General features: G+C 43.1%; 2 protein-coding genes across 4 annotated transcripts in view; one reads left to right on the top strand and one right to left on the bottom strand.

The window, feature by feature from the left end:
* Window positions 1-20,678, top strand: part of LOC135181246 (annexin A13-like) — a 261,747-nt gene that overhangs the window by 155,850 nt on the left and 85,219 nt on the right. The window lies entirely within an intron of this gene.
* Window positions 1-20,678, bottom strand: part of FER1L6 (fer-1 like family member 6) — an 87,777-nt gene that overhangs the window by 55,626 nt on the left and 11,473 nt on the right. The window contains exons 2-6 of the mRNA XM_064154243.1: window positions 4,120-4,202; window positions 1,859-1,985; window positions 1,187-1,241; window positions 808-939; window positions 35-97 (exon numbers count right to left, since the gene is read on the bottom strand). Coding sequence (XP_064010313.1) covers window positions 35-97; window positions 808-939; window positions 1,187-1,241; window positions 1,859-1,985; window positions 4,120-4,183 — 441 coding nt within the window. The 5' untranslated portion in view covers window positions 4,184-4,202. The remainder of the gene's footprint in view (window positions 1-34; window positions 98-807; window positions 940-1,186; window positions 1,242-1,858; window positions 1,986-4,119; window positions 4,203-20,678) is intronic.

Raw genomic sequence — 20,678 nt, 5'->3', positions numbered from 1 at the left:
TTACTTACTGTGCCAAGCTTTCCTAGGTACTTACAGAGATGCTGATTATCTTGTCAAACAGGAACAGCTGTGGTCCAATGAAATCAAATACAAAGTACTGTGGGAAGAGGGGAACAGCAGATCAGAACTGCCCTTGTGCTGCTAAGCCAACACTGTCACAGCCCGGTTTAGTTTTTTGGGTTACCACACAGAGCCCTGGTGAGACACTGTGGTTGCTGGGGAGGTGGTGGTGAACATAGCAAAGTCTTACTCCCTGGTTTGCATCTGCTGTGGCCCAGACCTGTGTTCTACTCTCCTCTTTGCATGGCTGCACACCACTGCCCTTTGCGAATGCCTGTGGCACTCACTCTGCATCAGAGGGTACTGTCAAAAGTTACATGAAGTACAAGGAAACCCAAAGGCCCAGTTGGTGTGAGGAGTTGTTTTGGACTCATTTGTCACCAGCTGGGACAAGAAAAGGCTGGAACAATGAAACTGTAGAAAAGGGATGTTGGGATGGTTAGACATAGCTCCTAAATGAGTAATTTGAAATAAAATGTAGAAGTAGTGGTTGTAGGACATAATCCCATGGAAGGGGTAGGGAACAGGATGGACAAATCTTTACAAGAGAAAAAGCAAAGAGAGATAAACCCAAAGGAGCTATTGCTGGTGCTTGGCCAAGCATGAAACTCAAGCAGCTCATGGGCAGATTTCCCCACTCAAGCATACAGGTGCTACAAACTTACTTCATCCCCTTTTGAGCTATCAAGTGCTGGAGATGACCCACACCCATTGAAGTAAGTGCCTTCATGAAAAGGCAGCCCCTACCTCGTTGTAGAAAGGAGCATTTGTGCCTTCCTTCACTGTCGTTTGCTTCTTCTCATCACCTATTTCAATGATCACCACAGGGTCGATGTTCTCACCCACCAGTTGTCTTGCCTCAATGATGGTGATGGCAATCTGTGGGGTACAAGAACACCACCACATGCACTCCTTAACTAATGTCCAGCCCACCTGTGGATTCCACAGACACGTAAGGGTGGTCCAATGAAATCAAATACAAAGTACTGTGGGCAAGGGGGAACAGCAGATCAGAATTGCCCTCATGCTGCTAAGCCATCACTGTCACAGCATGGTTTAGTGTTTTGGATTATCACACAGAGCCCTGGTGAGACACTGTGGTTGCTGGGGAGGTGGTGGTGCTCACTTGGTAGTTCTGGGATTTCATCTCCTCTTCATGAATTCTGGTCACCAGCTTTGCCCTGTTTAAATGACAAAGCACATCATTGGGCATTTGTAGGGAAGAGCAGTACTTGGACACATGTTGGAAAGACATCACCAGACAAAACACTGCTTATGACAAATAACTTTGCTGTGAGCTGTTAGGCTTGATTTCATCAGCAGAGGCCATTCCTATGTTTCTCATGTGCTTGGTCATAGGGAAATGTTTTGCATCACACAGACCAGTGCAGTTACCTGCCATGCATGGGAATCATTTCTGCTGTTTCTTCTATGAAATATGGCTCCATTCTTCCCTGTATGTAAAAAACAACTACACAAGCTCTTGGCTATAGTTGTTGCTGTCCCCTTTGAGCTCATTTTCATTAGCAGAGTTCATTAGCACATTTAAGGCATCGTCAACAACTATTGCAATCTCTCCTTGCACTGGATAACATTTGGTGACAATCATCTTTAACCTGCTAATATTTTCCTGACAAGTATTTCCCACTTTGTCATGTGGGAGAGCAGGAATGAAGGCATCACTGCTGTCAGCAAATGGATTTTATGTCAGCAGATATATTGTCCTAGCACAATACCATTCCTGAGAAGGATGGAAAAGGTGTCTTAGGGGATGTTAGGTAAGATATGCCAAGAACACCTTTTCCTCTTTGGGTTTAAGGATCCAAAAGCTTTGGACAGCACATCACTGTTCATTTGGTCTTCCTCTCCCTCCTCTTGTGTTCCTGGAGTGTCATGGTGAAGGCTTGCACTTTCTTCATGATCAGCTGGTGAAAAAAAACAATCAAGAAAGTAAACTCATCTCCAATTTATACTAGGAAACTTGCAACAGAGCAGTGAATTGATCAGCATGATCTGACTATTTCATTTATTTGGGTATCCCAATGCAGTAGTGGTCTGTACTGAGCAGTATCTATGTGATCCTGTGCAAAGTCATGTACCATATAAATCATGGCTGTAGCTGCTTTCTTTGCTCTCTGTGCACTCACAGCAGGTACCTGCACACTAATCACATCCAACTGCTCCATCTCTCATTTGCTATAGAGATAGACAATTGTTGGGGTTTTAATATGTTACTTTCCAGCAGTGAATCTGCCATCCATGCTTTGTCACAGCATCCTGACCCACTTCAGTCGCCACCAGGTGACCAAAGAGGAGCCATTGTAAAAATAATTTTCACCTTCCCTCTTTGCAGAGATGATGAACTGGAAGATGAAGGATAGAAAGAGTTGAAGATGGTTATTCTTGCATCTCTTGCAGAGACCTATACTCCAACAAGGCAAACTGCTTCCAAAAGTGCTTATTTTTCTTCCTGACCATAAACAGAATCTCAGCAACCAGGTCAGATGCACAAATCTACATGTGGTCAGAGAAGCCCTTCCCACAGTGCTCTGATTTCTCCTCCTGGTCTGACAGAAGCCCTGCCAACATCTCTGCCCCTTGTCAATAGCGTCTGTGTTCAATATCTGCCTTGGGAAGGCAGTTGTGTCTTTTAGGTGAAAGGCTAGTAGTTAAATTTATCAGTCCCATGGTTATATTTATAAGCAAGAAAAGTTCAGTGGCCGTGTACATGAGTTATTTCTGGTGTAAAAGCTGTCAAGTGGTACTTCAATAGTAAAGCTGACTGGCCTAGCAACACCCAGAGGCTCAGGTGACCTTATGGATGACCTTGCATAAAATGAAAGGAAACATATCCAAGTACACTTTCTGCAAGTACTCTGCAGCACTGTGCTCACATTACAAAACTAGACAAAATGTTGTAATAGTCACTTGAGGGGCACTTAGAAACTGGGGATGGTAGTGAAGGTTCATACATTGTACAGTAAAACTCACTTGGATAGCTCTCAGCAGATCTGAAATCTCCTTTTTATGGTTGAATCCCACAAGTATCTACTCAGAAGTAAACCAGCAGATGGGCACAGACAGAAACAACTTTAGCTTGTGTTGCAAGGCAGCCAGGCATGAGCCAGCTTCATGAAAGTTCTCCACTAGAGATCTTAACATAACAGGCATGCTCTCCAGCTGCCACTCTGCATCTTGTCCAACCCCTCTAGAACATAGTGAAGGTGACCTTGGCTCTGTATCTTTGTAGGCGTAGGCTGAGGGTCAGCCTGTGAGGCAAAGGCATCTCTCTGTAGTTTTGCATCTGTAGCACCAAGTTCCCATGACTACCCTCCATATCTTATTTACTCTAGGGCATGCTGTTGGATTATGGGCTTGTAATTGTGTTGTTTGCTCTGAGGCTAAAGAAGATACCACTTGGAGGACAGGCATGTTGTTAGCATGACACCCTGTCTGGACCATTGTCTGTGGGTTCTATGCTGTTTCTGTTGAGATGTAAACTCTTTGCAATGTTGGGTTGTTATTCCCTTTACAGGTCCATTTCCCTGAAATGTTAAAATCCAAATCTCTGCCCTTTCCCCTTTCAATAACCACACATGTGTTTTGCATAACAGAGCAGCAGGAATTACTCCTTGTATGGATCCAGTGACAGAAAAAGTAAACAGTTCCCTGACATTTCCCTACAGCACACTTCCTGAATAGCTCCCCTAAGCCGAAATCCCAAGACAAGAGAGAACTGATGTTTGCTGTATCTTTGCTAGTTCAGACTCTTCATCAGCAAAGACACCAATGAAATAGACGAAGGTGCAACATAAGGATCCCAAACTATTGCTTCAAACACAACAACTGGAATTAAACAGAGATGTGAGCATCCACATGAACACTGAAGCAAACTACAATAGTTATCTCTTTGCTAACTTAGGAGTGATAAGGAGTTTCCTGCCCGTTTTACCAATACTGAGCCCTAAGACACAAATCAAATGAGTTCACATGAGATTAGGTGTAATACAACCCCCCAGCTGCTCTTCTCAGTTACAATATTGATTTATGAGGCCTTACCCAGTGCGTCTTTGTTTGTAATAGTCAACCCTTTCTCGCCTTTCTTTTTCTTCTTCAGCTTCATGCCAGCAAACAGCCCCTTTCTGAAAAAGCAAAGAGGAGTGATCAGTGTAGTATCTTCAAGCTCTTTTCTATGCTGGACACTAATTTAACTCAAGGAGCTGTTAAGAGGGAGTTCTGGTTTCCAAATTAGAAGGTTATATTATATAAGATAATATATGCTGTCTACAACTACCTGAAGGGACATTGTAGCCAGGTGGGGGGTGGCCTCTTCTCCCAGGCAACCAGCAACAGAACAAGGGGACACAGTCTCAAGTTGTGCCAGGGGAGGTCTAGGCTGGATGTTAGGAGGAAGCTGTTGGCAGAGAGAGTGATTGGCAGTGGAATGGGCTGCCCAGGGAGGTGGTGGAGGCACCGTCCCTTGAGATCTTCAAGAAAAGCCTGGATGAGGCACTTAGTGCCATGGTCTGGTTGACTGGATAGGGCTGGGTGCTAGGTTGGCCTGGATGATCTTGGAGGTCTCTTGCAACCTGGTTGATTCTATGATTCTATGATTTTCCTTTTACTGAAAGCAAACGAGAGAAAGCTCTGCTTTTCTGTTTCATCTAATTTTATTTACTTGTAAAACTTGGCCTTGTATAGCTAAATGCATAGGAGGAAAGCCCAAACTTCTTTTCAAACCAAGACAGCAAGAGGCAAAGAAATGAAATGTGAGATAAGTTTCAAATCTACTGACCTCACACACATGTAATTCTTAATGCCTGTGATAAGTCCAGAGGAAAAAAAAACCTCTTCTCGCGAATTCCAGGTTTCAGAATAAGAGTAGTTTTCCAGTGAATTAAGATAAATATAAAAGTGTCTATATAGAAACTTACTTGGTGAGAATGTTCATTGTATCTGTGCTAGTTTGAAGCAGGCTAGAATGTTTTGGTGAGAAGGATGAGATCACAGGCTGTGAAAATGAAACAGTGGTGTTGTCTACTTCACTCACAGGCTTGCTGAGAGATATAAGAGTATAAACATAGATAAGGTAGTTCAGGCACTGCCTGAGCTCTGGGCTGCATTTTTCTCTCTAACCTCACCCTCCATCTCTCTGATTAATCCACCTGCTTCCTAAAACCCCAGGCAACATCTGGGGTAAGACTGAGGGGTGGGAGAAGGTGGAATGGTGTTTGGGAGCCCCTCCTGGGGACCCAGGTTTCTGGGAGGGGAGTTGTGTTTCTGTATTACCTTTTACCTTGTATATTTCTGTATATAACTGTATATACTGTAAATATCTGCTTGTATATTGTGCTAAGCTGTAAATATAAAGCTTCACTCAAATTTCCAGAGCTGGCTGAGTCTAGTCCGGGTGACTTCCAAAGTGAGGGGCAGGGTTGGGTAACATCCAAACCACCACAGTATCACATCAAGCCCAGGTAACCACTGCATGTGGCTTTTCTCCCTCTCACTTCTTCCTGTATTGGACTAGGGAATTGATCCAGGTTAGAACTAATTAACCCACTTAAAGCTTGGTGAGGTCATTTTTCAGATCATGCCTGGCTACAATGCTTCTGTAGCCTCATTAGGGCCTCCTTATTCCTTGCATTCAACTCAGCTGTAGCTCGAGAATTTTGTGGGTTTATATCTATCGACAGACAGGATGGTGAGAGTGGAACACAAATGAGTTAGTATAATGGCAACAGTTTTCATCCCAGCTATTCCAAGCAAGCAGGCATCTGCTAGTTGAGCAAGCCTGATATCCACCAGTGTTCAAACATCTGAAATCACCTGCAAGCTTGGGGTGCATTTATCAGCGGAGGAAAGGCCACTGCAAACTGCAGTGGAAAGCTGATAACATTTAAAAGTTGTATTCAGAAAAAGCAAATTAGGTTTACTGGCCAGACCCAGGAGGAGCAGTAGTAATGCTGGACACAAGTGCAGAAAGTGCAAGCTGTCGTGTTGAAAAGAATGCCAGAACCCGACCAGTATGGATGAAAATGTAGTAGCAAGGCAAAAAATATCTCAAGCAAAGCAGGAGCCAGAGGACAACTGAAGAGAAAGGCCATTAGTAAAGCCTGATGTGGAAACTGGGTGGTCTTCCATGATTTTATGTTTACTTAACAGCAAAATACCTTAAAATACAGACCTGCAGAAGTAGAGTGATAGAAAGATAAGTGGCCACACTTGAGAGAATTCCATAGGCACCAAGAGCAAAGTCCATCTTTGAAGCAAACCAAACTTCAATTTCATCTTTTTAGTCCTCTTTAGGTTCAGAAACAGAAAGGCATCAGAGTGCCCCTGAGCTCTTCTGCACCTCTGGCCCCATTGGTTACCTTGGCCAAGGGCAGCAATGGCCACAAAGAGAAGTATCCCTCAAAAGCATCAATAAGGCAGCAAGCACAAGGCACTTGTAAAGTACTGTCATGGGAAAGAAGAGCACAGAGCTCCTCACCGAGATGTCAGGGCAGCATCTATTACACACAGAATTTGCCAGAGAGAATCTTTTCTGCTTTCAGGAAAGTGAAGTTATCACTGCCTCACAATAAAAAAAAAAAATCACCCTTGTCAAGAACACTGCTTAGTTCAAAGAGGACTGAGTCTCCCAGCTCCTTCCACATGGAGACTGTAACAAACATCTGAAGGAAGGAATTTTTCTCTTCTGCATAGGTAGAATGACAGTGTGGGCCCTGGTTTACAACTGCACATGTTGGTTTCAGGCTAATTGGAATATTTTAATGAGAGAAATTAGATTGTTGGCTGTGAAAAGAAAATATAACAATGTCTATATTACCCATTTGTTCTGCTGGGAATTATGTCAACAGGGCACAAACATAGATAAGAACAGTCTCTGCCCAGTTATTGCCATATTAACTCTTCTGCCTGACCCTGCACATTGCCAACTGATCATTCTGCTTCTAACACCACTTGCTGATCTTTCCAGCTCACCATGCACGTAAGAGATGCTGAGAAAAGGGAAAGGGTGGAAAGAAGGTGGAGGAGTGGTTAGGAGCCCCTTCTGAGCACGCTGACTGCTGGGAGGAGGCTTGTATTTCTGTATTGCTTGTAACTTGTATATTACTGTATGTAGATGTAAATAGCTGTAATATGTTGTGTCTATATGCTTGTAAATTGTGCTAAGCTGCATATATGTTAAGCTTCATTCCTTACCTTCCAGCTGTGTGAGTTTAGTCTGGGTGAATCCTTGTGTGCTTTACCTTCCAGATGGCCAAGTTTAGTCTGGGTGAATCCTTATGTGGGGTGGTCAGGTAACACCCATAACCACTACACTGCAATTAATTGAGGTTTCACTGATAAAAACAACAAATGAGTGACAAACCAACTATATCACAGCATGTGACCATACTCAGACTGTGTTGGATTTGCCCAGAAATCTGTAAGTTCATTTCCCATTACCAGTGCCACGCATCCACAGGATGAGTTCATGTTCATACTCAGAAATGTATGAAAATGAAATGTATAGGATGTTCTGAGTTAATGTTCAGACTCTGAAAAAGATTCACAAATGTGCTCTCCTTTCATCACAATTTATCCATGGCAGCTTCCAGCTTGTTAACTTTCCAAAAGAAAACCCTTTCAGCCCTTTCTTTTCCATCTAAGCCATCTCGTCATCACAGAGGTTTCATGATCACTTCTTGCACTGCATAATTTTCTCTCAGATATCTAATTAGTGCATATTTTAGTCTAACTTAAAGGAAAACTGGCCAAAAAAAGACAAAAGCAATTTGGAGCATGAGCAAGACAGTACAAGTGACCTTACTAACTACTGAATCTCCTTGGAGTTTCTCTGCATTGTTTAAACGTCAGTTTCTTCTTCCAGCAAAATCCTTCCAGATGCTCAGAGAGATAATGCATGAGGAAAATAGCTTTTTGCTATGGGAATGGTTGCACTTCATCCAGAGACAGCAGACACTTCTGGAGTTCAGGTTTTTTTCTAGCCCATCCTCAACATGTAGTGCAGGATGGCAGAAATCACTTTTCCATAGCTTATACAGTCAGAAGAATAATCTGAGCCATCTAACCACTGGCTCGGAAAGGGAGGGAGCTTTTGTCCCCTTCCACAATGTCCCCACTCTGTGCAGCTTTCTAACTCCTGCCCAAGCAAAATCCAGTCTTGAGCTTAACCTGCATTGGATTAAGATGTTTATAAAACTCCATTTTCATAGCCATGAACCTTGGGATGCCCTTCCCTAGTGCTGGCATGTGAAGTGCAATCCTGGGGAGCACAGAGGAATGAAACCAGGGAGTGAGATTTGCAGAGGGCAAACACAGAAACAAACCCTGATTTATTTATCCAGTATGTTTCCTGAGACCATGTAGAAGTCCTCCTGTGGACAGGGTGAACGAGCTCTCAGTGTGTTCCTGGCAGCAGAAAATCCTTAGTGGAGGAGCTGCCCTGCTTTTCTCTCCAAGTTCCTTCCTTCAAGCAGCAACCTCAGCAAATTTTTTAACACTGTTAAAATGCTTTAGCTCAGAGATGATCAAAGATTTGTGCAGCTCAGATTTGAGCCAGCTGTAGTGCCTAAGGATTTAAAGGTATGGGTAAGAAGGCTGCCTTGACTGAGATGATGTTAGAAACTGAAGAAAAAGGGAAAACAGCCTTTGGGCTTCTAACACATTCATGTAAAACTTGTAAGGTGAGTCTGTATCTTTCCATTTTGTGAGCTGGTTTGCAATGTTCTTTTTGTAGCTCTTTAAACTTCTGCTTCTTTCAGTGTAATTTTATTTTCTAAGGTGTTTTCTTTGGTAGACCAAATGGTATTGCACTGGGTGAGTAATTATCCCCACATCATAAGTGCTTTTCATGAAGCAAACACAAGCAAAAGGAAGCCTGTTCTCTAGGTCATAAAAAATATTATCTCTCCTTTTCAAATGCAAAAAAAGAATAAGGCTCTTAGCTGATTTTATCACTTCAACAATATCAACCAGTCAAGGAAATTGAAAGAAAAAGAAGATTAATCTCATCATTTAAGCTATTTACTTCAGAGTCAAATGTAAATATAATACAAAGATGTGGTTTCAAAATAAAAAGCCAAATCAATCTTAGACTCTAATGTGACTATAACTGGCTTATTCAGAAACTTTTTTTTAATTAAGCTAGTATATGCTTTGGGATAAAAAAGTCCCAGGAAAGAAATATGTGCATTACATTTAATTATCAAAGAGAACTGAATAAAATAGCTTCTACATTCTTGGATATCTGGGAAAAAAAAAAACCCCAACCCACTATCTTAATGATTAATGGGTTAATAGTGTACTCATTTCATCCCTTCTTTTCATGAGATTACAGAAGTTGAGGGAAGATTTTCCCTGCTTATTCATTTAATTATTCATTTAATTTATCTCCTTGCCAATACAGGGTTGCTTCATGCAGTGTATTGCCAGATGCTTTATCCTGATTCAGTAAGGACAGTCCCTTTATCTTAAGATCCATTATTTCTGCTGTGGTCCTTTCACAGTTCAGAGCTCTCACTATCTCTGTTGTCTTCTTTTTTCCTGCTTTCCCTCTGGTCCCACTGTTTTGGCAGGTCTGAGGACTTGCAGAGGAAATGCCTCAGCCCTCAAAAAGGTGAATACAAAATCCTGTGTGATAAGCTGTTATTTAAAAAGCAGCCGTGGCACACCCAGGCACCAGTTCTGAAGGCTGGCAGTTTTCACATCTATATGTGTGATGGTTTGGGTGTTACCCACCCCCCTGCACTTTGGAAATCACCCACACTAGACTCAGCTGGCTCTGGAAATTTGAGTGAAGCTTATATTTACAGTTTAGCAGAATATACAAACAGATATTTACAGTACATACAGTTATATACATAAATATACAAGGTAAAAGGCAATACAGAAACACAACAGCCCTCCCAGAAACCTGAGTCCCCAGGAGGAGCTCCCAACCACCCTTTCACCTTCTCCCACCCCTCTGAACCTTACCCCAGTCCCAAAGAAGAATGAATGTTCGACCAGGAGGTTAGGAAGCAAAGTGGATTAATCAGAGAGATTGCAGAGAGGCTAGGCAGAAATGCAGCTCAGGCAATACCCCAAGAAGAAGTGCCTTATCTATGTTTGGATTCTTGTTCTTATACCTCTCAGCAAGCCTGTGAGTGAAGTAGACATCATCACTGTTTCCCTTACACAGCCTGTAATCTAGTTCTCACCAAAACATTCTAGCTAGCTTCAAACTAGCACAATGTGGTAATGTGTCTTGTCCCAACTATTACTATCTCCTCAATAAGAATACAAAATCACAAGGTGACAACGCAGTGGCAAGTATCAGTTATATACTAACACTTTATATTCAAGAACATGTTCTAAATTAGCTATCACAACCCAGGAAAGAATTTCTATAAAGCTTCATTTTATTGCTCTGTAACAGTCAAAGGCTGAAATCAGCCATTAGGAAGTGTAGGAAATGAGATAAAAGTATGCCAGGGAACATCACATGTCACTAAATCACTGCTTTTTGGCTACTGCTTGCTGCTCTGATTGATGAATTTTGAGTTCCTTTGGAAAAGGGCAATGTGCAGAAAACACTGTTAAGTGGGAAAGGAGGAAAGTAAAGGCTCTTGTCAGAGTCTACTCAGACAGGAAAAAGAAGATGATAGCCTCTGTTTTTAATGTAGTGCAGTGAGGTAGAAATAATCAAGCACACCTAAGAAATGCTGTATTGTCAGTCTCAAACCCAGGTAGATGGTCCTGGAATCATCATTGATGGTCTCTGTAGTCAGCAGCTCAGTGTGCAGCATCAGTAAAAGAATACAGCACACTGCTGGGTATCGTCAGGATGGATATTAGGAAGGAGACAAGGAGTGGCATTTTGCCTCTGAAGCATTAGTGAAGCTGCACAAGATCACAGAATAATTCAAGTAGACCTAAGTTATCCATGGGACAGCGATGTGCCCTTGTGGCCAAGAAGACCGATAGTATCCTGGGGTGCATTAAGAAGAGTGTGGACAGTAGGTCAAGAAAGGTTCTCTTCCACCTCTACTCTGCCCTGGTGAACCCACATCTGAAGTATTGTGTCCAGTTTTGGGATCCCAAGTTCAAGAGGGACAAGCATATACTAGAAAGTGTCCAACGGAGGACTACAAGGAGGATTAATTGGAACATCTGTCTGGTGAGGAGAGGCTGAGAGACCTGGGGCTATTTAGCCTGGAAAAGAGAAGACTGAGAGGGGATCTTATTAATGTTTATACATATCTAAAGGGTGGGTGTCAAGAAGAGGGTACTAGTCTGTTTTCAGTAGTGTCCTCTGATAGGACAAGGGACAATGGATACAAACCAGAACACAGGAAGATCTACCTCAACATAAGGAAAAAATTCTTTACTGTAGGGGTGACAGAGTGGTACAACAGACTGCCCAGAGAGGTCATGGAGTCTTCTATAGAGACTGCCAAGACCCATCTGGATGAGTTTCTGTGTGACATGCTCTAGATGATCCTGCTTTGGCAGAGGAGTTGGACTTGGTGTTCTTCAGAGGTCCCTTCCAACCCCTACCATTCTGTGATTCTGTGGCATCTCAGGTCCTGTTAGAGGAAGCATGGATACAGGGTGGGAGAATCCACTTTATGAAAAAACGAGACAGCTGGGACTGTCCATTTGAAGAATCATAGAAGCAATCAGGAAGACACCTCCAAGGTCATCCAGGCCAACCTTAGCACCCAGCCCTGTCCAATCAACTAGACCATGGTACTAAATGCCTCATCCAGGCTTTTCTTGAACACCTCCAGGGATGGCAGTTCCACCACGTCCCTGGGCAGCACATTCCAATGGCAATTCACTCTCTCAAGATGGGATGAACAAGTGGAAATAGGATCAATGCTTATAAACCTAAGCTGACAGGTAAGGTGAAAGCAAATCTGTTTGTTCCTCAGCAGACCTCATGGTGCTGGAATGAGGATGCACTTGACAGAATGGCTTTGCAGATACTGAAAGAATCAGAGATGTGTACTTTACCACTTATGTGTACATTGCCACTTATGATAAAAGTGTTCTGGATGCTGGGGGAGTTTGGGGTGGACCACAGAACATAGCCAAGCTCATTTGCCTTCCCTGCTGGGGTTTGGGCTGAGTTAAGCAGTCTGAAATAAGGAATGAAGAAAGGGTAATGTTAGACCATTCTGGTAATGAGCACAGCTGCAGGGAGAAATGGCCTTGAAGGGAGCCAGCAGAGAGAAGCTGGTAATGTGAGGGGGATTAAGGGGGTAGCTGGTTATTCAACTCTGCCTCTATGTGTGTGAACAGCCCATGCTTCTGTTATATGACCTATCAGAATTATACACATTGTATGAAGCCACTCTGTAAGCATCACTCTTAGCTTCAAGAAACAGAATTGACGCTATGTATCATACTGATATGAGCTTGTGTCATTCTGGTCTCCCACACGGACTTTAGACCCCGGCACCTTCTCTCCTTTTGTCACTGCTGGAGACAGAGCACTGTGCCAGGTGGGGTACTAGATCTGACTTCCCAGGGCATTTCTCATGTTCTGGTAGTTCCCTGATAATAAAAAGCAGATCTGTGCATGGCTAGGTCACCTGGCAGTCATGCTAGATTGGAAGCAAGAGTGGGTCCGTTATCACATGTCTGCCAGAATGATCAAAGCACACCACACAAGCTTTTGCCAGAGTTAGACTTAATCCAGCATAAACTCCAAAAGTGAAAAAGTTAATCTGCTCCTGGAACACACCTGAACAGGAAGGAGAGGCCATCCCTAGTCAACACAGCCTCATGTGATCACTGTGTTCTTGAGAGGTACCTGAATTTACTGTATTGTCTACCTGAAGCTGTGGTGTTTGGAAGTGAGCTATAAATTAATCGGCGACACAAAGAGATTAATAGAGAAGGAGTTTCTTGGTTTCAGCCCACAGACCACAAAATGGGAGCACTCAATGGCTTCAGGCAGCAAGTAAAACAAACTAGGGTAAATGTTCTTCAATGTGGCACATAAATCATTGAAAGGAAGGTTGTTGAAACCAAATAATTCAACATTTCAGGTAAGCATATGGAGTTTGTGGCCAAAGAGTCTAACATCCTTCCAGCTCAGGCAGCATGAAGCTGGTAAATGTAGGATCACCTGCTCATTCCTGTTTAACAGACTCTTTCTATGAAGCATCCACCCTTAGCCTCTAGGGTGAAGGAGACCTTATAGTCTGACCCAGTTGCTTCCACGTTTCTAGGACTTAGAAAAAAATATATTTCCCTAGCTGCTGCTAAATGCAGAATGGCTAAAAGAATGTCTTGGAGAAGCAAGACCAGGTACATTCAAACACACTCCAAACAACACAGAATTTCAAACTTTTGAACTGTGCACACTTTGGCCTCAAATAACCTTAAACTCAAAAGCTCTGAGAAACTTGAGAGACAATAGGATCCCAGTGTGGGACCACTGCAAACAGGCACACCCAGCCTCATGTTTTGCAAACCCCATCCCTTCTGCAGAAAAGCACTGATACGTTTAACATCCTCATACATGAGTCATGACAGCAAAGAAGCCACATCCTGAACAGATGCAAATTAGTGGTCACATTCAACAGCTTTTCTGATGTCTACATGCAAGAACTGGGTAACAGATCTACTAAACACTAACATATACCTACAAAATAAAGGATGCAGTTATTACACATAAGGGCTGCATTTCATCTCTTAGAGTTCTTTTTGCCCTCTTCAGAGAGTTTGAGCCATCACCTGCTGGTCTCAGAAAGTTTTCCCTTGACTTCATGCAGGTGAAAATGGCTAAAGAAAGCACAAGGCAGTATGGAATAGATACACACCAGTGGTAAGAATCAGGTCTGCCAGAAACAGTTAAGCATTAAAGGACTTATTTTTTGTTCAAGCCTTTAAATACAATTGGTTGAATTTAACTCAAACCTTGGAAGAATTTCTCGAGGGTATTAAACATACCTGTGGGTCTGATGTGCCACTGCTGAGGACTCCATCCTTTCCTCCAGTCACTACTACCTTTTCTATCGTGAGCAGGCTCTTCAAGCTTATGTTTACATTTAAGATTGCATTTAAGTTTGCTACTTGCTGGTAGCAAATGTGGTGCCTGGTTAGTCAAGCTGGTAAATACTGAACAAGAACAATGACTGGCCCCTCTGCAAACATTACCTCCTCTTGCCCTGCAGAGACCTTCAGGAACAGGCCAGTGAGCCACATGTTGCCCTCAAGATACAACTCCAAGCTAAAAGGACACTGAGATTTTCACATCCACCAAGACACACTGAAAAGATTTAGATTTTATACAGGGCAACCACTTTGTGAAAAAAATAGACCTATTTTAAGTGTTTGTGTGTTTACATCCAGTAATTTAATGCTTTTTCTCTATTTTCTCACTTTTTTCCACCCCTAGCTTGCCTGACTTCTCTCTCTTGCAGACCAACACGCAGGACTCTGATTCCCCCTTCTGCTCCTCACATCTCCCCAAGTAAAAGGATTACTATGTATTATTTTTAGTTAGCAAACACAGCTCTTGCCTCCAGTCTTTTATGTACAGCTACTTCCTTGACATTTCCTCTTGGACATACTTCAGCCCATGCTGAAAACAGTTTAGAGAGGCACAAGATCTCTTTAGTTCTGCACTTACCACAAGACCATTTTCACATTGTTCTTAACATTTTCTGATGGGAAGTGACCCATTGAGAGGATGCTCTGTTACCACGAGGCTGAACATCTCTCTAAGGACACCTTTGGAATTAAGTATTTGAACCTCATCAGACTGAGGGAATTCATTCTTCCCAAGATACAGGATTAAGTTCTCTGCTGTGATGAAGTACCCATAGCATGTGAGATGTCAGTAGTTTCACTGATGCAATAAAAAGGTTGAACAGCACTGGGAGGCCTAACCCAAGTGATTAGCCTGGCTCAAAATTCTGCCTTCTCCCAGCTTTTTTGGGTGACTTTTGGGAGATGGCTGTATCTGCAGGTCAGGCTCAAGTGCTCTGCCACAGCTCAACAGGGAACAAACTTCCAGCCTAGCTGTCCAGGGACTGCCCTGCCCTTCACCAGCACTTGAGTGGCTGGGCAAAATTCTGCTAGGAGAAGAAGTAGTAATTAAATCAGATAGCTCATACAATCCCATATCTTTAAAAAGGCATGTGCAAAATGCCCTTTTCTTCACTGGAGCAGAAAATTAAATGTGGGGCTTTTTATTCAGCCTTCTGAAATTCACAGTTAGAGCCAAGTTCCTCTTCTGGCTTTTTCTGGGAGTGCTTTTCTTCAATTTATTTTCCTGTTTGTCCTTATATTCCTTCTCTTTCTAGCACAAACAAGCCACCACAAAAAAATAATAGCAATAAAAGAAAGCACCAGCAGCACATGCCTTATGTTTGGGTGAAGACCTGTCTGTGTCCCAGGTGGTTCCCATTGCTCTAGCTACCTAAATTCCCCTAAAAGGCTGAATAATATTAAGGGAAAATGGGAAAGAACAAAAAGAAAATATCAAACATTTCATTTGATGCCTCTCAACCCTGTTTCTCTTGCAGGGCTGAATCGAGAAATAAATCATTACTGATACAGAATGGTTTCACTACCTTGCCCTAAAATTTGCAACTGAATTGAGCTGAATTGCCAGTTCTGCAGGAAAAACGTTGTCAAGAGGAGATAGTCTTGGCCACCCGGTTTCTAGTTCCTAGTTAATCCACCCCCTGCAATATTTGTTAAACTCATTTCTCCCCACCGTGCTTAAAGGACATCTCCCACTGCCATCCAGCAGAAACTGGATGTAGGCAGCAACCCAGGGCCCACAGCACCAGTGCCTTCATGCCCACTGTCCAAGGCAGCCCTAGCCCTTCTGCACAAGGAACTGCTCTGTGCCACAGGAACAGGTGAGCAGAAAGTGCTGGGGTTTTTGTGGTGTGAACCTGAGTCTGAACAGATACTCCCTTCTATTTACAAAGGGGGTGTTTCTCTGAGCTGCTTGATAAATCAAGGTGGGGGTTGTGCCCAGCACCAAGTCACAGAGTGTTTAAGAGTGTAAAGAAATAGAAAGCTTACATAAGGGGAGGTTTCCCATAGTCAATATATTAGTAAGTGACTCAGTGCCTCTTCTGTCATAAAAAAATGGAGCAATTCTCAGCCAAGCCACACCTCCAGTGAAATGGATAAGAATTCAAGATGCAGAGTATGTTGCTAGCCTCATTCCTGCTACACCCATAGAGTTATATAACTGTAGCTGGTCTGCTCAGTTAGAGGATTTAAAACATTTACCTGTCCCATGGGAAGAGCATTGTGAGACTTAAGTGTTGTTTGAGAAGTGCTCTTATCAAAGCCACAGTGTTTGCAGGAATGAGCTGATGCATCTAAGGCTTGAACAAAATGCTTCCTTCTAACTACCATGGGCCCTTAGCCATCCAGCTTTTGTTCTCAGTTTCTCCAAAGGGTGCTATTGTTGCAATCACCCTTGAAACCCTGAGGGGCTCTTAGTGCTTTTTTTGCTGAGGGAAAAGCCACAGGAACAGGTTGGAAATGTCACTTAAGCAGTGATATTTCAAAGGTGCTTCTGTTTTACCAGTGCATTGTTTGCACTGGAACAGAACTGCTGGCTGTTCAGCAGGGAAGCATTCATCCCAAATGAACCTCTCCTGTTTGCTGCGGGAAGTATTCAGCACTGCACATACAGTGAGATGCTCTAGCAAGTAGACACAAAGTTTCAACACTTACCAGTACTGTGTCCTGTTCTGGGCCCCTCGACTCAAGAGAGGTGTTGAGATACTGGAATGTGTCCAGAGAAGGGCAATGAAGCTGGTGAGGGGCCTGGAGCACAGCCCTGTGAGGAGAGGCTGAGGGAGCTGGGGGTGTGCAGCCTGCAGAAGAGGAGGCTCAGGGCAGACCTCATTGCTGTCTGCAACTACCTGAAAGGAGGCTGTAGCCAAGAGGGGGTTGGTCTCTTCTCCCAGACAACCATCAATAGAACAAGGGGACAGAGTCTCAAGTTGTGCCAGGGGAGGTCTAGGCTGGATGTTAGGAGGAAGTTGTTGCCAGAGAGAGTGATTGGCTTTGGAATGTGCTGCCCAAGGAGGTGATGGAGTCATCATCCCTGGAGTGTTCAAGAAAAGCCTGGATGAGGCACTTAGTGCCATGGTCTAGTTGATTGGACAGGGCTGGGTGCTAGGTTGGCCTGGATGATCTTGGAGGTCTTTTCCAACCTGGTTGATTCTATGATCAGGAGACCAGGGAGTTTGGTTTCCATAAACAAGAATATGTCTGAGCACAAATCAGTTCAGAAGTCACTCCACATGGCACAGAGCCTGTCTTCATTCCAGTTCCCAAAATTTCACCTTACTAAGGTGAGTACAAAGACCCAGCAGAAAGAGGAGTGCTGGGTACATACAAAGACCTTGACTGGTAAATATGGAGAATAAGGGAGGTAGGTTGGCATTCCAGAGTTTTACCAAAAACTACTGTCAATTCTTGAGCCCATAACATTGTTCTCTGTCTACAGCTGTCTATATATGAGACTAAAATTAATGGGTTCTGCACTGCCTATGTGCTGACAACACATTTCACTTCCCATGTCTTTGTGATCCTACATCACCAGTGTTGGGTTGCCTTCCTTTTAAAATCTATCCTTACATCATCAACTTGCTCTTAGTGTGCCTACTTCAGTTTCAGACCAGACAGATAATGAGACAGTTGCTGACCAATGTACAAGCTGACCCTGGATGAAGATGCTCCTAGCAGGTGTCTAGTAGCAGGTGTTACTAACATGTCTGCAAACAGGATGAACATCTCACTTCTCTTAACATGCTAAGAATTTGTTTCTTCCTCTATCAGGGTGTGAAAAAAAACCAGAGTTTAACAGTCATATATTCCAGAACAACCTCCTGTTCTGCAAAACTCTCAAATTAATCTTCAGTATGATTTTAGAAGATTATCTTCATAGGGGATATATCTTTTCAATGCCAGATGCCTTCAGCCTTTCTATAGATACCAAGTTTAAACTGAGGACTTTATGAAATAATTGGTGGAGTAATTTTCCCCAAGTTCAGACAGGGTGACTTGATTTTCATTCTGTGTAACCTAATACTTGCCTGGCCAAATAATCTACTTCTTTCTCTAGTCCTGAACTAGTCATCAGAGGGAGAAAAAGCAAACAAGACATTGAACAGTTGTGTGAAGATCATTAGATGATTGCCTGAGACAAATCCCAGGTTGATTACAAGGGCTACAAGTGTGACACAGAGCTTCTGCCACCCAGTAGCAGGTGACCTGATGGATCAGAGAGGTAGCAATGGTGAGCTATCTGTGTTTCACACTGATTCCGTCAAGCACCATTCAAGTGGACTAGAAACCAGTCTACTCTGGTGTTGCATCAAAGCCATTTCCATTTGCTAGCAGAACCCCCAAACTTGTAAAAAGTGCAACCAGCCTATACTTCTCACATAATCATCCTTTCATTCAAAGCCAGCTTTGGATGAGAGAGCCTCAGAGTTTCCCAGACAAACATCTCCTCACTCCACTTTTATCATGGTCATCAATATTGCTCCTTGATTTTAAGGGAGTTGGAGGGAAGCTCTTCAGACAAAGGCTGTAAAAATTGTCTAGAGCACTACTAGTGTCTAAAATAAACATCTCTCAATCTCAATATTTGCTTCTCATCAATGTCCCTAAGAGCATCCTGCCTTCACAGTGTGGAACTCAGAGGAGTTTGCAATTCAGGGCTATGATTCACGCTTTATCAACAATAAGCACAGTTGGTTGAACAAAGCCTTTTCAGTTACTGCAATATTTCCCAGGGTGTTTGAAAGCAGCCAGGCTCCAGCAACTGCCACAGACATTGTTAGTACCAGAGATGAAGATGGCTGCTCAGAAGTAGCTGTTTGCACAGCCTAGTGAGGAGCCTGTCTCCACATAAAAAATTGGAATGAACCTGAGGGATCAGGTCTGCAACCTCTGTGCTTCAAATTTTCATTTTACTGGGAACATTTAAAAAGAAGAAAAGCAAACAAACATGAAATAAAATACAAATGAAAATCTGAAGGGTTGTTGGAGGAATGACTAATATGTCCCCTTTTGCATAAAGATACAGTGTAATAATTAATCTTCTAGTCACAGAATCACAGAAACATAGATTGGTTTGGGTTGGAAGAGGTCTTTGAAAACCACCTAGCCTGAGCACCCTGCCATAGGCAGGGACATGTTTCACTGGATCAGACTGATCAGAGACACATCCAACCTGACCCTGAACACTGGCAGTGATGAGGCATACACAGCTTTACTGGGTAATCACTCCCAGTGTCTCACTGCTCCCATCATAAAAGATTACTTCCTTTAGTTCAGTCTAAACTGACCATCTTTCATCTTAAAACTCTTCCTTCTTGTCCTGCAAGCACAGGTCGGGGTAAAAAAGGGTTTCTCTATCTTTTTTTTTCCACAAGTGGCCTTCATATATTGAAAAAAATGCTATAAGGCCTCCCTGGAGCCTTAAAAATCAGAAATGCATCTATGTGAACCAGACACCAGACATGTCAGTTTCTCCCAATCAGCTGGCAAGGGAGTACAGACACTTGAGATATCCACATCAATCCCACTCCCATGTAGCAAGGTTAAGCAAGAAGGTGTTGAAACAACAACTAAAATAAACCACCCCAAAATATATCACTTTCTTAATGAGAAAGAGAGATTTCAAAGGCCAAGAGATCATATGGAGTGTTGTAAGGCATAAAAAGAGATGTCTTTGTAAAGCCCTGGGGATTTCACTTGCAAAGTTGACATGTAAGGATCTTTCTGCCCTTGCACTGACTGCTGCAGGATGCACAGCTCATATTTTTCTGTGCACGATCAGTTTAGCTCTACCTCAGTGGACTACACAAATAACTTGATGCCAGTGCTTCTCTGGGTCAGTGAAGAAGAGATAGCAGTGCAAGTTCTTTTGCACTTATGGCTGGAGTCAGCAATCTCCCCACTCCAAAGTGAAGTTATCCATCACCCTGTCATGATGGAGGAATAAGCGGCATTGCAAAACCTCTGTTCCACCACTGCTTTGGTCCTCAAATGCCACCTGGTGGTGCCTCTTTGAAGCCCTGTCAGATCACTATGGGCACACTTTGAGAATAAAAAGGGCTGAGTTCTGTCCCATGAGTAGCAAGATTTCTACAGGAATGGAGATACCTGCAGTCCTGGTCGCCATTGAATGTATTTAATTGATGGGGTTTGCAAGTAACATGAAATAGAGCAGAAAGGGGTGATGGGGAAAGGCTGCATTAGATCCAGTTAGGCAGAACTCTGAAGTGTGTGCAGCACCTGTGCATTGCAGGCAGGACCCAAGGCTGCTGCTACACACAGGGCTCGATGCACAGTTTCCAAGACCCACACAGAGACCTTACCAGCAGTTATCTTCTGTATCCATGCAGTTCACAGTGGTCAAGGGACATTATTCAGTGATGCTGTTAGCAGCTTTAGAAGCAAGACCTGAATGTCAGCTTCCCAGAGTCAGGAAGAAGAGGAATGACTTGGCTGAAAGAGCAGCAGATTCATCATTAGCAGGGGACATCTCAATGGTAAACGGCCACTGTGTGTGCAGCTAATTACTGATGGTCACAGCAGACCACAGATGATTTCCTACA

This window comes from Pogoniulus pusillus, chromosome 14 (genome assembly GCF_015220805.1).
Source record: "Pogoniulus pusillus isolate bPogPus1 chromosome 14, bPogPus1.pri, whole genome shotgun sequence".
NCBI lineage: Eukaryota > Metazoa > Chordata > Aves > Piciformes > Lybiidae > Pogoniulus > Pogoniulus pusillus.
Note: the sequence above shows the minus strand (reverse complement) of the source record. Positions and strands in the feature narration are given on the sequence as shown.